This window comes from Mastomys coucha, unplaced genomic scaffold (genome assembly GCF_008632895.1).
Source record: "Mastomys coucha isolate ucsf_1 unplaced genomic scaffold, UCSF_Mcou_1 pScaffold12, whole genome shotgun sequence".
NCBI classification, from domain to species: Eukaryota; Metazoa; Chordata; class Mammalia; order Rodentia; family Muridae; genus Mastomys; species Mastomys coucha.
Window position 1 is genome coordinate 39,707,685 of NW_022196894.1, and position 12,938 is coordinate 39,720,622.

At 34.8% G+C, this 12,938-nt stretch overlaps 1 protein-coding gene and 1 non-coding gene across 6 annotated transcripts in view; both read left to right on the top strand.

Annotated features, from left to right (window-relative positions):
- The window catches only part of Lsamp (limbic system associated membrane protein), a 2,132,018-nt gene that overhangs the window by 1,829,484 nt on the left and 289,596 nt on the right, over positions 1-12,938 (top strand). For all 5 annotated transcript variants that reach the window (XM_031363885.1, XM_031363887.1, XM_031363888.1 and 2 more), the window contains one exon: positions 7,564-7,796. In XM_031363885.1, coding sequence (XP_031219745.1) covers positions 7,564-7,796 — 233 coding nt within the window. The remainder of the gene's footprint in view (positions 1-7,563; positions 7,797-12,938) is intronic.
- LOC116086775 lies at positions 6,253-6,359 on the top strand. Its single transcript, XR_004117117.1, has one exon. It is a non-coding gene; the product is annotated as a U6 spliceosomal RNA (small nuclear RNA).

Consider the following 12,938-nt stretch of genomic DNA (forward strand, 5'->3'; position numbering starts at 1 on the left):
AAAAAAAAAAAAAAAAGAAAAGGTCAACACATTCTTAAAGAGTTCATTCCAGTTCACATCTTGCATCTTTCCACAACATAATATATAAATATTTATTTATTTATGTGGGTATATATATAAAAATGTGTGCGTCAACTTAGTGAGTAATAAAATCAAATGCTGGTGAAGAACTAAGGAATTCTTAAGACATTGCCATTGACAATGTAAATTAGTTTGCCTGTTATAGAAATAAGATGGATGTGGACAGCCCTAAAAAGCCAAAAAAAAAAAAAAAAACCCAAAAAACAAAAAAACAAAAAAAACAAACAAAAAAACCCCAAAAAACAAAAAACAAAAACCCAAAAACCAAAACAAACAAACAAACAAACAAACTCCTATAATAGCAAGTCAGGCATTTCCATGAAGGGCTTTAAATCAACCTATCTCATACATATATGGCCATGCATGTTTATTTCAGTAGAATCACAATTGCAACTTATGGAATTAGTGTATATATCTGTCTATAGATAAATGGATAGTTAAATGGTATATCTATATAGATATTAATATAGTTTTGTTCAGCCATAAGAAGTAATGCAATTATGGTTTTGGAAGTGAAATGGATGCAAGTGGAGATTGGCATATTAAATGATGTAAGCTAGATTCAGAAAGACAAAGATCACATGTTTTCTCTCACTTGGGCATTCTAGATTTTAGATAGACTTTTAAAATCCAGCATGTATATGCCATGAAGGAAGTGAACTATATGAAAAGATAAAAGGGTACTGCAGAAATGGAAGAGGGGAAAACCACGCAAATACTAGGAGGAAATGTGATTACAGTATATAATGTGCAAATGCATCCTTACAAATCTATCACCATATTGTAACAAATATGTATGCCAGTAGAAATTAAAAAAAAAATTCCTGTTAAAAATAGGAAATTGTCTTTTCCAAATCAAAAATTTTCAATGTGTTGGTTTTCTTTACTTATTCTGGTTCTTATTGATCCAGTTTTCCATAAGATTCAAACACTAAGGAGAAATACCTTCTCAAAAAATAAACTAGACATCAAACAAGTTAGATCATGTTCTTTTACTACCTACAGTGCCATGTACAAGATTATATCATTATACAGCTATGGATAAAGCATCTCAAGTGCATGATCCATTCTTATTTTAATACATTTTACCTATGACTGACATATAGTATTGGCCCATATTCCTAAGATGTAGGCAAAGAATAAGTGTGTACAGTAAACAGTGCATAGTGTCAGGTCTGGGTAAATGTCATACCTGTTGCATTAGAGGTACTCAAATCTCTTTTATAAAATTTTTTTAACAGTAATTTATTTATTTATTAATTTATAGGCAAAGAATCAGTCTGTCTTATTGCATTGCTTTTGTTACAAGCTTCACATATTCAAACAGTTTTCTGATAGAAAGTACTTGACATGAAGATTATGGTTTTGGAAAATGCCATTGCACTGGGCATATCTACCTTATAATTCTAGATACTAGAATCAAAGATAAAAACTTAATTTAGGTTCTTCAGCCATGATTCTCTCAAATTTCTGTGCAGGACATATCCCTTTGTGTGGTTATTGCCCTGTGTATTGAAGTATGTATAGCAACAAACCTGATACCTTCCCTAATGATAACAGCAGTAAAGACTGTCAGTTGTGACAAAAATTATCTCCATATATTACCAGTGTCATCTGTGGACACTGGTAATATATGGAGATATATCTGTGTCTGCTTATAAATTACTCATCTATCATTTCTTAAGAAAAAAAATACCTTCTCCTACCCATCCATTAACATGGTCATCCAGTGTTGGAATATAAAAGCATTCATATAAATAGGTCATAGACTAAATAATAGATATATATATATCATTTATTAAATATATATATTATCTTTGTCTTAAATAAAAAGTGCCAAGTTCCACTCTTTCAATAAAGAATAGAAAACAAATAAAATGATGCTTAGATAAATACAAATGCTGAAATGTAAATTTTTTATCCAACAATACTTTTAAAAAATATAATGATGTGCTTAGCAATTAAACCTTTTAGTCTAGTTAAAATATATCATTTACCTGATAGAAATTTTGTCACCAAATTTGTTGATATATTAGTGCAAACTAGGTTGCATGTTTCTTTTTTACATTGTTTTAGAAGTCTAATTACTAACTTTCCACAACATAAATGGTATAATCAATGTACCCATTCGTGTAACTGTGCTTAACATCTGGCATAAAGTGCTTGCAGAAACTCAGGGTTCTTGGGTTTTTTAAATGCCTTGATTTCTTATGATACTTTATGGATTCAGATATACTGAATATTATAGATAAAATGTGCTATTTAAGAATTTGGGGTTTCAGACAGTCACCTACTAACATTTATTTGGTAATTTTACCTGTTTTCGAGTTGTTTGCGTGTAATACAAATTCCATTTTCTGTAAGTGATATTTCTTTCCAGTTGTGGTGCTTTGAATGGACAACATCCCCCATAGCTCATTCATGAACACTTGGTCCCCAGTTGTTTGAGGAGATTATGGTATGTTTAGAAGGTAAAGCTTTACAGGCCAAAGTCATAAGGGTTGGACTTTGAGAATGTATAACCTCCCCCAACTCCATATTATTCTCTGCTGTGTGTGGTTAAAATGGAATCTCTCAGCTTTCTGCACTGGCCACTTGTTGTCATACCTCCTATCATGGACTCTCTCTATGAACTCATAGCCAAAAATAGGCTTTCTTCTACAAATTACTTTTGAACATGGTGCTTTATCACAGCAACAAAAATAAGCAATATAGAAGAATAAATAAGAAGTATAACATTAAAATAATTTTCGTGTTTATGTGTGTATGTCATTTTACAATGTAGGGTTTATGAATTCTACTGTATGTATGTGGAAGTTTAGGGATGACTTTTGTGGAATTTGTTTTCTCTTTCTTCTTATATGTAGTTGGGGATTGACCTCAGGCTACCAGGCTTGAAGCACTGGTGCTTTTATTCATTAAGCCTTCTATCTCACAGACCTTCCTTCAAATTCAGTTAATAGTATATTCAACAGCTTTTTTTTTAATGTTACCTTGTATAATTTTAATTATTTCATACTAAATAATTGTTAATGACTTATTCTTTGTGTACTAGATAGCCAACAAAGATTTGATTGTTGGCCTAATAGGAGGCTAAGTAGTGAATTAAATTCAGAGCATGTATTCTATTGTATTAAGGAACCTACTGAGTAGCTGGTGTTAAAATGCTAAGTCTCTAAGTCTCTTCAGTGAATTATAAGGTCACTGTCTCTAGTAAACATATGAGTTCAGATAACTGGAATACAATGTTGAGTATGAGGATGTTTGCTGTAAGTAGGATCCAAGGAAAAGGCTGAATACTGAAAAGCTTTCCCAGAGAAGAACCATTCTATTACAACCCCATGACTTCAGCTTCCAGACATAGATGCTACTAACTTGTAAAGACAGTCTCTAGCCCTTTCTCTTTTCTTGATCTGATCATTCTTTTTCTTAAAATACAGTCCTTGTTGGTCCCAAGGAATTTACAATATTATTGAATTTACAATAATATTTACATGAGCTCATTGAGAAGGCATTCAATTAAGTTGAGAAATACATAAAAGGGGACAGATTTATAGTTTCCATACTTTGTTTTAACTGGGACCAATTTGGGAGATAAAGTCATTATAATGTATATTCTGAAATACAGCATTGTCCTGTATGCAAAGAGCATTTAAATGGCACTAATTCATTGTAATCGCAGTCTGAAGGTATAGCTCTAAGGTCCTAATTCACTCTCCATTACTGGCTAAGCATAGCTAAACCAACTTTGTTCCTAGATGCAAACCCATGATACTTGTCAAGTCAATGAATGATGGATATTCATTTGTACCAGCATTCTCATTCCTGCATAGCCAGGTGGCATATGATTACCCAGTGCCTGGTTCCTTTAATAGACATAAAATTATGCAAATTAAGATTAATACTTGGGATTTTAGCATCTTTTGATTATGTGTACATTTTATAATTTAAATTAGTTATCACCTTAGATCAAGATTTTTTTTTCCTTTTTAAAGTAAAAAATAAATTAATTCTGGAACAGCATTTGCCCATTTTTCATTAGAAAAATTGTCATCACATTGTGAAGGAATTATTTTTTAGTATATAGAGAATGCAATTACTTGGGGTCTTTTGACTATATAAAATGAAACCTTAAAGAATTACCCAAGTAATTTTGTTAAAAAAAAAGTTTTTAAAAGACACTATTTTGTTCTCTGCTGGTTGATATTCAAATAATCATGTGAGGCAGCAAGATATGTGAGAGCATTTTAACACACGTTTCATTTGTTTGCAAGTAAGAGTTAACTTCAAAATGTAAAGAAAGATGAAGTCTCAAGTTAGAGTAAGATGATATGTACATGGGCATGGCAAAGTGTCACATACTGCATAATTGCAGTCGATGCATTTGTATGAGTCTGGCAGCACTGCTGAAAAAGTCAGCTGCTTCTTTAGGTAAGATAGATCAGAACACTTTCCGAAGATAATTTGGAATAATGATGTGTGTGATTTTTAACTTTTCCATGGAGGAAAAAAAAATGCTAAAGTGCCAAAGGATGCTAAAATCCTGACATAGCATTTCTACCTTATGCTGATAAGAAAATTGGCCCAATTTATTTGCAGCTTTTGTAGGGCTTGGGATGGGGGTATGGAACATAGCAGCCGCATGACCTGTCTCTATCTTTGTGAACATGCTATTTGATGTGGAAAGTATTTCCAAAATGCCTGTTTTATTCTCGACTTGCTTTGAGAAATATCCAGATGACTCATGCTAAAATGTATTTATTAAATTGATAAGCAATACACATATATAGAATGAACAGTCTCGGGATTCACTTCTTTTTTATTTATTAAACATTTTAAGATGAGCCAGGCTGTGGTGGCACACGCCTTTAATCCCAGCACTTGGGAGGCAGAGGCAGACAGATTTCTGAGTTTGAGGCCAGCCTAGTCTACAGAGTGAGTTCCAGGATAACAAGGGCTATACAGAGAAACCCTGTCTGGAAAAAAAAATTAAGATGATACATAACTATATCATTTCCTATCTTTCTTTTTTCTCTAGCTCCTCCCACATCTCCTCTGCCAACCTCTTCCTAACCCTCCTAATCCATTTCAAATGGAAATTGTACTTTTGTTTGATTATTGTTGTCCTTTTAGTGTACAGCATGTATAGGAATTCAGTACTGGACACTTTGTACTGGATAACCATTTAGAGCCTCATCTCTGGGAGAAGCTAATGTGACTGTCTTAGCAGTCATTACTTACCTGTAGTTCTTTGTCTTGGTGTTGGACCCAGTGAAATTCCCACCTTCTGGGTTAGCCTATCTATCAATATTATCATTGTTCAGATTCTGTTTCAGAAGCAGTATTGTTGAGGTATTGTGGTTATGCTGCCATATTGTTCAAGTGTCATGGGGATAGCTTCTCTGCTACTTATTGGAGACCCAATTTCATGGCAGACTTCCTGGGCTTTTACAATCTTTCTGTCATCTTTTCAACAATAGTCCCTGAGCTTTAGGTGCAGAAGTTCTTTGTGCATGTGCCTATTGTGGCTGAGCTCACAACATTTCATTTATATCTATGCATTATGATAAACACATGGCAGCCATTTTCCGACATTGAGCGTACTTCTCTATGATATAGTACGGCTGTTTAGTGCTGGTTTTGTACTATGTATATGAAAAAAAAGTACAAGGGACATGTGTTTAGAGATTTAAAATAAAATTATACACATTCATGTTTATCCTTTCCAAAAGAAAAGAATGCAAGGATCAATGTCTACATTCTATGGTTCTATTAGTGCTGCAGATGACAGACAACATACTATCATTTAATTCTAAGTGACCCTAAATAGAAAACAATTTTTGATGGTACTCAGAGCAGAGAAGTGATACCAAAGAAGTGGGAAAAGCTGTCTGGAAGGAAAGGGCAATCATGGACAGGTATCGCTGAGGTTTTACGGTTAGGCAGCCATATTGTTAAAATATCATGGGGATAGCTCACCTTGTAGACTAGACACATTACCAAAAAATGTAGTTATCCCTAAAAGCATCTGGGTAGCAGGGAAAAACCATCCTGGAAAATGAAAGTAACACCTAGTCTTCCAAATGAGCTTTGTTTGTGGAAAGAAGAAATATAAGACCTGTGCATCTTGGTATCCAATGTGTCAAAGTTTCATTCTTAACAAAAAGTACTGTGCTCACTTCGGCAGCACATATACTAAAATTGGAACAATACAGAGAAGATTAGCATGGCCCCTGCGCAAGGATGCCACGCAAATTCATGAAGTGTTCCATATTTTTTTAGAAAAAAAGTCTTTGTATGGTAGATAAGGTATAATAAAGACTGTATGAGAAATGTGATTTGGCTTCCAGAGCCAAGTGTGGACAGCGTGGGACTCCTCATGCTTCCTCCCTATGCACGGGTGTGGGCAATCTGTTCCTACTCTGGAGGAAACTTGTATTTTGTTTTGACTTGGAAAATAAAGAAAGTGTTGTTTTACTAGTTCTCTTGTCAAGGTCCTGGAAAATTTTGCCCTTATTTTATGCCCCAGAATGTTTAGCAGCTGGCTCTGCATCTGTTAACAGGGCTTGGGTCCTTCTTCCTGTAGGGTAGGCATGCATCTTGCCATGGGGATGTATAGAGAAAGTATTTTTTTTCTTTCATAGTCCAACTTTGAAAACACAAAATTCAAGGAAACCAATGTGTTTTCTATGACTCTCTCTCTCTCTCTCTCTCTCTCTCTCTCATTTGTCTTTTATACTATTATTTACCATTTATCTTGTTTAGAATACGAGTAGCAACCTGTTTTCTGCATCTCCTCTGAAAGATGACTTTATTTAATATGATCAGAAATATTGGTATCAAACTAATTTATTGTCAAGAAGCCTGCTCCTCTCAGCAGATGGACTAGAACATAAACCAGATAATGTTTGCTTTGATTTTCTTGATACAGCATCTGTCTGCTCACCCCTGAACACACACATATACACAGTTCTCCTCCCAGGGCTTGATCATTTCAAGTGCGTCAGGGTCAAAAGTAAACTCTGAAATCTAGTCTAATTCTTATAAATACAGATCATAAGTCACAGGCCATGCCCATGGATGAATAAACTCAATCTGAGATGCAGTGAATGTGCTATTGTATCAATTGTATGATTCTTAAAAAGACTTAAGCAGATGGAGTTTGGTGTGATGACCTTTCCATAAACCTGATGAAGGTAATCCGGTGGGAAGTCAAAAATCACTTAATTCTACTGGGTTGTATAACTCACATTCCAGTTGTTTATTGCTGAGTCAAATCTAGTAAGATGACATTTACACACTGGGTGGTGACTGGCTCTTAAAGGAAATAGTGAAAACACTAAGCCCTCTTGGAAATTTCATGACAATGATTTATTATGCCTGTAATTATTTGTCTTGATTGGTCTTGCTGAATCCTGTCATGCGGAGAATGAAATCAAATGGAAATGGTGAAGCACTAACGGGATTATTCTGCTCTGTTAGGTGTGTGGTAGAAGACAAGAACTCGAAAGTGGCCTGGTTGAACCGCTCTGGCATCATCTTCGCTGGACACGACAAGTGGTCTCTGGACCCTCGGGTTGAGCTGGAGAAACGCCATGCTCTGGAATACAGCCTCCGAATCCAGAAAGTGGATGTCTATGATGAAGGATCCTACACGTGCTCAGTTCAGACACAGCATGAGCCCAAGACCTCCCAAGTTTACTTGATCGTACAAGGTAAGGGGGAAGTGGGATAAGAGAGTAAGCCACGGGGAGTGGCTGTGATGAGTGAAGTGTGGGCAGAGTTCTTTCTGAAAAAAATATTGTACTGTGGTATATATTTTTCTTCTAGAAGATGGTTTTGAAAAGAAAGAGCCAGGAAGATCGGTGTGCCAATTTGCTGGTGATGTGGTGATGTGTCTTCAGTTGTTCTATTTTTGATTAAGATAACATAAGTGTATACAATATTTAAATTCTTAGGAAGTTCTTTTATTTCATTTAGATGCCTTGCAGAATTTAAGAAAGTGGTTTTTTTTCAATGTAACTTTGCCCTATAGATCAGTATTAATTATTTGTTTATGTGCTAGTAAAAGACTTTTAGAAAAATAAAAGTACCCAGGGGACTTGACCCCTTCTCACCTGGTTGCCTTTCTTTGTGGTTTGTATCTTTATTTAATAAGTTACTGTAAGCCAGTCTAAAGTTTGGGCTCTGTGAAGTCAAAGGGGAAATTTTTGTTTCTAGATTGGGGTTTCCTGGGGCATGCCTGAGTCATGGTTTTACAGGATTAAAAGTTTTAAATAGCACACACATAAGCCCATACAGTGTGTCTCTTCCTGGGCTCCCTTTCCCTTGAAAACAAAGCTGATTACTTTCACAATTTTATTGCAGGCAAAGTCAAACTTCCAACAGATTCCATCCATCTATTGAGAAAGATCTAAGCATTGACAAATATTAGGGCTGTGTTCCTGTATTTTTGATTTACAATTTTATGCAAATTTAATGCAAAGTAAACATGGCCTTAGGGTTCCTGTCAGTATTCCAAATGCAGTCGATGATATGGCAAAGTTGGGCTGTAGCTAAGATTAATGTGTTAGGGAACAGGTTATCCCAGCATTTAAAGTATTGCTTTCCCAGACCTTCTCACTAATAAACTAAACAGAGATGAAACATATCAAAGTCTGCATGGTACAAGGGTACTTTGATCATGTCACTCCACTGTAGTCCATTTACAAATGGCCGACAGATTCATTTTATTCCTTGGATAAGGCATTTCTATGATTTATGAAATTCCAAATATGGCCATGTTTCCTTACAGATTAATGACGAGTGTTTGAGCCAGAGAACAAGACACACTAGGATTGGCATCTCGGGAAACCCACTTAATGGTTGAATATATCATGCGATGTGTCACTATGTCAAATGGTTACTTTGCTCACTCATATAAAGTATCTTCAGAACAGATGTTACCTAATGGCCAGTCACTGCTTTATCTACACATTTCTGTATAATAGGTCATTCTCCAAAACATTATCACTTGATTGTGAATTACTACACAATTTTAGTATATTTCAACCTTCATTATTATTGAAAGGCACCTACAGACCGAAAGATGTATTGTGTATACTCCTCAACAAAGTCTGGTTGACAATCTGAGCCCTAAAAGACTTGGTTTCAAAATGAGGAACCAGGGCATCATCTGATACCAGCTGCATGTTCACGGAAGCTTTGAAGTAGCTGAGTTACAATCAGATTTGGAAACATTTCCATTAGGTTAAAATATTTTTGCCGTGACCATAAGAATAACTGCTTCCAAGATTTATATGTAGGCCTAAGTCCTTACCAACAAACCCTCAAAGTCCCTTCCTTGGCCTGCATTTATCCATGTTTGCTTAAATTAAAGTCATGATGAAGCGCTTTTAGAACCAGAATTCACTGTAAAATAAATTTACTTTTATTTAATATTAAGAAACAGAAAAGAGCCTGTGAATAAGCAAATAGTGTTATTCACCCTTTCATGTAATTTGAATATTACTAGTAAGTAGACATGGATAACTTTATTATGAACAAAAGCTTAAATTGAATGTCATCAACAAACCTGTCCAAGGCTTCCTTTTACCTTTTAACAGGGTTTGAAAAACATTCATGTTTGCTACAAATATTATTATATTTCCATCTTAATCACATTGCCTTGAACGAGGAGAGAAAAAAAATCCCGTATTTAAAAAGGAAGAGGGATTCTCTCTTCCTTGAGTCTGGATCATAGAGGGATGTTTGAGTATGCTAACATGATAGCATTGATTTTTCCCTTCCCAAGGGTTTCCCACTTCACACATTTCCTCTATTGTACTACAGCAAAACATCATAGAGTATTGCACCTCATCAAAGACTTTGCTTCTAGGAGCTGGTGTGAAGGCATTGGGTTTGAATCCCAGCACTGCAAAAACAAACCAATATCCTGCTTCTAGCTATGATAGCATTCATTCTTCTTTAATCTCTCCCCAGCTTCAAACATCTAAAGTTTGCTAATAGTTCACATCCTGTGTTGATCACCCTTCAGAGTCTCTACTAACCCACCATAGGTACCCATTCAAAAGTTTTTATTTTTTTCCTTGAACAAAAGTGAGGCCACCCTTAGCTCTAAAGTGCTGCGTGAGATAATACTGCAAACATATTCAAAGTTGGGTTCTACAGTCACACATTTCTAGAACTAAATTGCAGGTTTCTTCATCCTATTTGAATTAACTTCAGAGTAAGCCACTTTATTTCATAAAGGCTCAGTTTTGACATACACAAAATAGATATGAAATTTAGAGGTTTCAGTTCTACATTTGTTTTAAGGATTAAATCATATGTTTTCTTATCCAAATTGATGTCTGGTGATCAGCTATTCTCCACAGTAGAGAATGTAAGGATGTGATGGTGTTGAGGATGAAGAAGAGCAGAGGATCATGCTGCTGCAGCTTCCTCTCCACTATTTCTATAAGGCTCACTCCTCAATTCCCAGAAAGTAGTAGCTGCTTTGACACACTGCTTGTTAATTTGGGGCAAATGTTAATTTGCATAGGGGGGTCTCTCTCCTTCTGGAAAGAGCACCCACTTTAACATTCTTTCCTACAGCTACAGAGATGGTTGACTAAAAACAAAAACCAAATGCAGTTTATATCATATCACTTAGATGATTTATTAGATTGGTTTAAGAACTCCCAGCATCTCTGGTTTGGCAGATGAATCATGTCTAGAGAGATGAGTTTCTAAGTTTCTCAGTGATACTCAGACCAGAAAAATAGAGAGCCAGTGTCTAAGATGATTATAAGAATCTGTAGAAGCAGGAAATAGTGATACATGGTTTAACCAATTTCAGATGATTGTCTCTGCAAATATTCCAAAGAGTTATCTTGAACGGGAGATGAACACATCCATGCTGAGTTTCTTAGATGTTGTGGCCTTACCCTAGAGAAAAAGTCTGTCTCCTTACCTATCTGTTTTCAGGTTTCAAAGCAATGACTGTGATACACTCTTCTACTCTTCAAAACTTTCACTTTTCTATGTGTGCTAGTGTTTCTCTTATACATTACTTTCCTGGAAGCAATTTGTTTGTTTGTTTGTTTGTTTAACTTTCACACATTCCAAATATACTGGTGGCTTTTCAACATCTTCCACACTGTTAATTCTTTTTCTCAGAAAATAAGTTTATTTGTTTATAAGGATAATTATGTATAAAATATCCTGTGCTGAAAAGTATACTACATGTTCAATAAACTCTCACTGTCTACATAGCAACTACACAGCTTCCTCACATGGCACATAGAATAAAGTCTTGCCTTAGCAAAGACATAAGTCAGTACTGAGCAGTAGGGTCACTTGTGATAATTTGCTAATATATATTCCCCCTGAGAAAGCCAAAGTTACCCAAATCTAAACATGCACTTTCCTTAATAAATGTGGGGACCTCCATGTAAACCCTAATATTTGGAGTCTGTGCTTACTACTTTATCGAGCCTAAGATCAAAGAGTAAGATCACATCAATTTTAGTATCAACAAAGTAAGGAAGTAAATATTAATGAAGTCCTTTCTTCTACTAATGTACACATCTTTTTCTCTGAAGGCTACTCTTATATGATTTCTTGGTCTTCTGAACATACTATCAGTGGAACCAATGTGATAAGGCAAATAATTCATTTGTAGTTATGATCATTGCACAACTTGAGATAAGCCCACCCTTTTGGGTTAGTCTGAGTGCTGGTGCCTGGGAACCATTTCCAAAACCATGAAATCAGACTCTGGGAAGTGGGTCAACACCTACAAGTTCATTATCATTGACAGTCATTCAGATTTCCACAAATCAAGGACGAGTATTTTGTGAATCTAAGAATAGGAGGGGTTTCCTGCCTTCTGCCAGTTCATCTTCTTCTGTGATATATCAAATTATGTCTAAGAATATGCAGAATAAATATTCTTATCAGATTGTAATAGTAAAAACTAACTTGTAAATCTGAATACATTGATGAATTGAGGTGTTTTACTATGACAATAGCCTCAAAGTAGATATTTGTTTAGAAATTTCATGTATATTTGTATATAAATACAATAATATTTTTAAAAACTGAACATTAATTTAAATACCCATTCACCATACATTATAATTATTACCATTTGGTTTTCAACTTACAAACCAAAAATGCCATGATTCATAGATTTATATTAATTTTAGAGTATCTATTTCCACATTCAGTCTTTTATTCTTTTTATGCTATTCTACTTTGGTTAACATTTAAAAACAAGTAGCGTGATCTAAAAACACTAAAATAGCATATTCTTAATAAAACAGTTTTGAGTTTGAAGTGTTTTTAAAATAAATTAATAAATTTCACTATAATATAAATTAGAGTCTGAAATTTTTCTTACCACTAAGACTCAAATCACACCCAAGTGGGAATATATACACCATTCGCAGGAAATTTATCACATAATCACCTCAATTAATGTAATATTATTGTGAAAAATATTAAGAGTGAAACAGATTGTAAGACGAAATGTTTGATTTTCTACCCCTGCTGATAAAAAGCCACATTTCCTTTATCTCATTAATTCTAGAGTACTCCTATAGACTTACAAAAGAAACCTTAAATTTATTGCTTTTTTAAAAGTGAACAATAGTCTGAGACTCATTTCTAGGATTTGAATTTTACGAAGTCTCTCTTATGGTTAGCTCTGTTAAGCAGCTCTATTACTGATCAAATGCATTACAGAGCTTTGAGAAATCACCGCTTTATTCTCATTCTCTTCAGTTTTCTTTTGTATTTCTTCTTCCCAATTCCTCATCCTTCTTCCCTTCTTTAGTAAACATTATGCTGCTTTGATAATCTTTTCAATATAT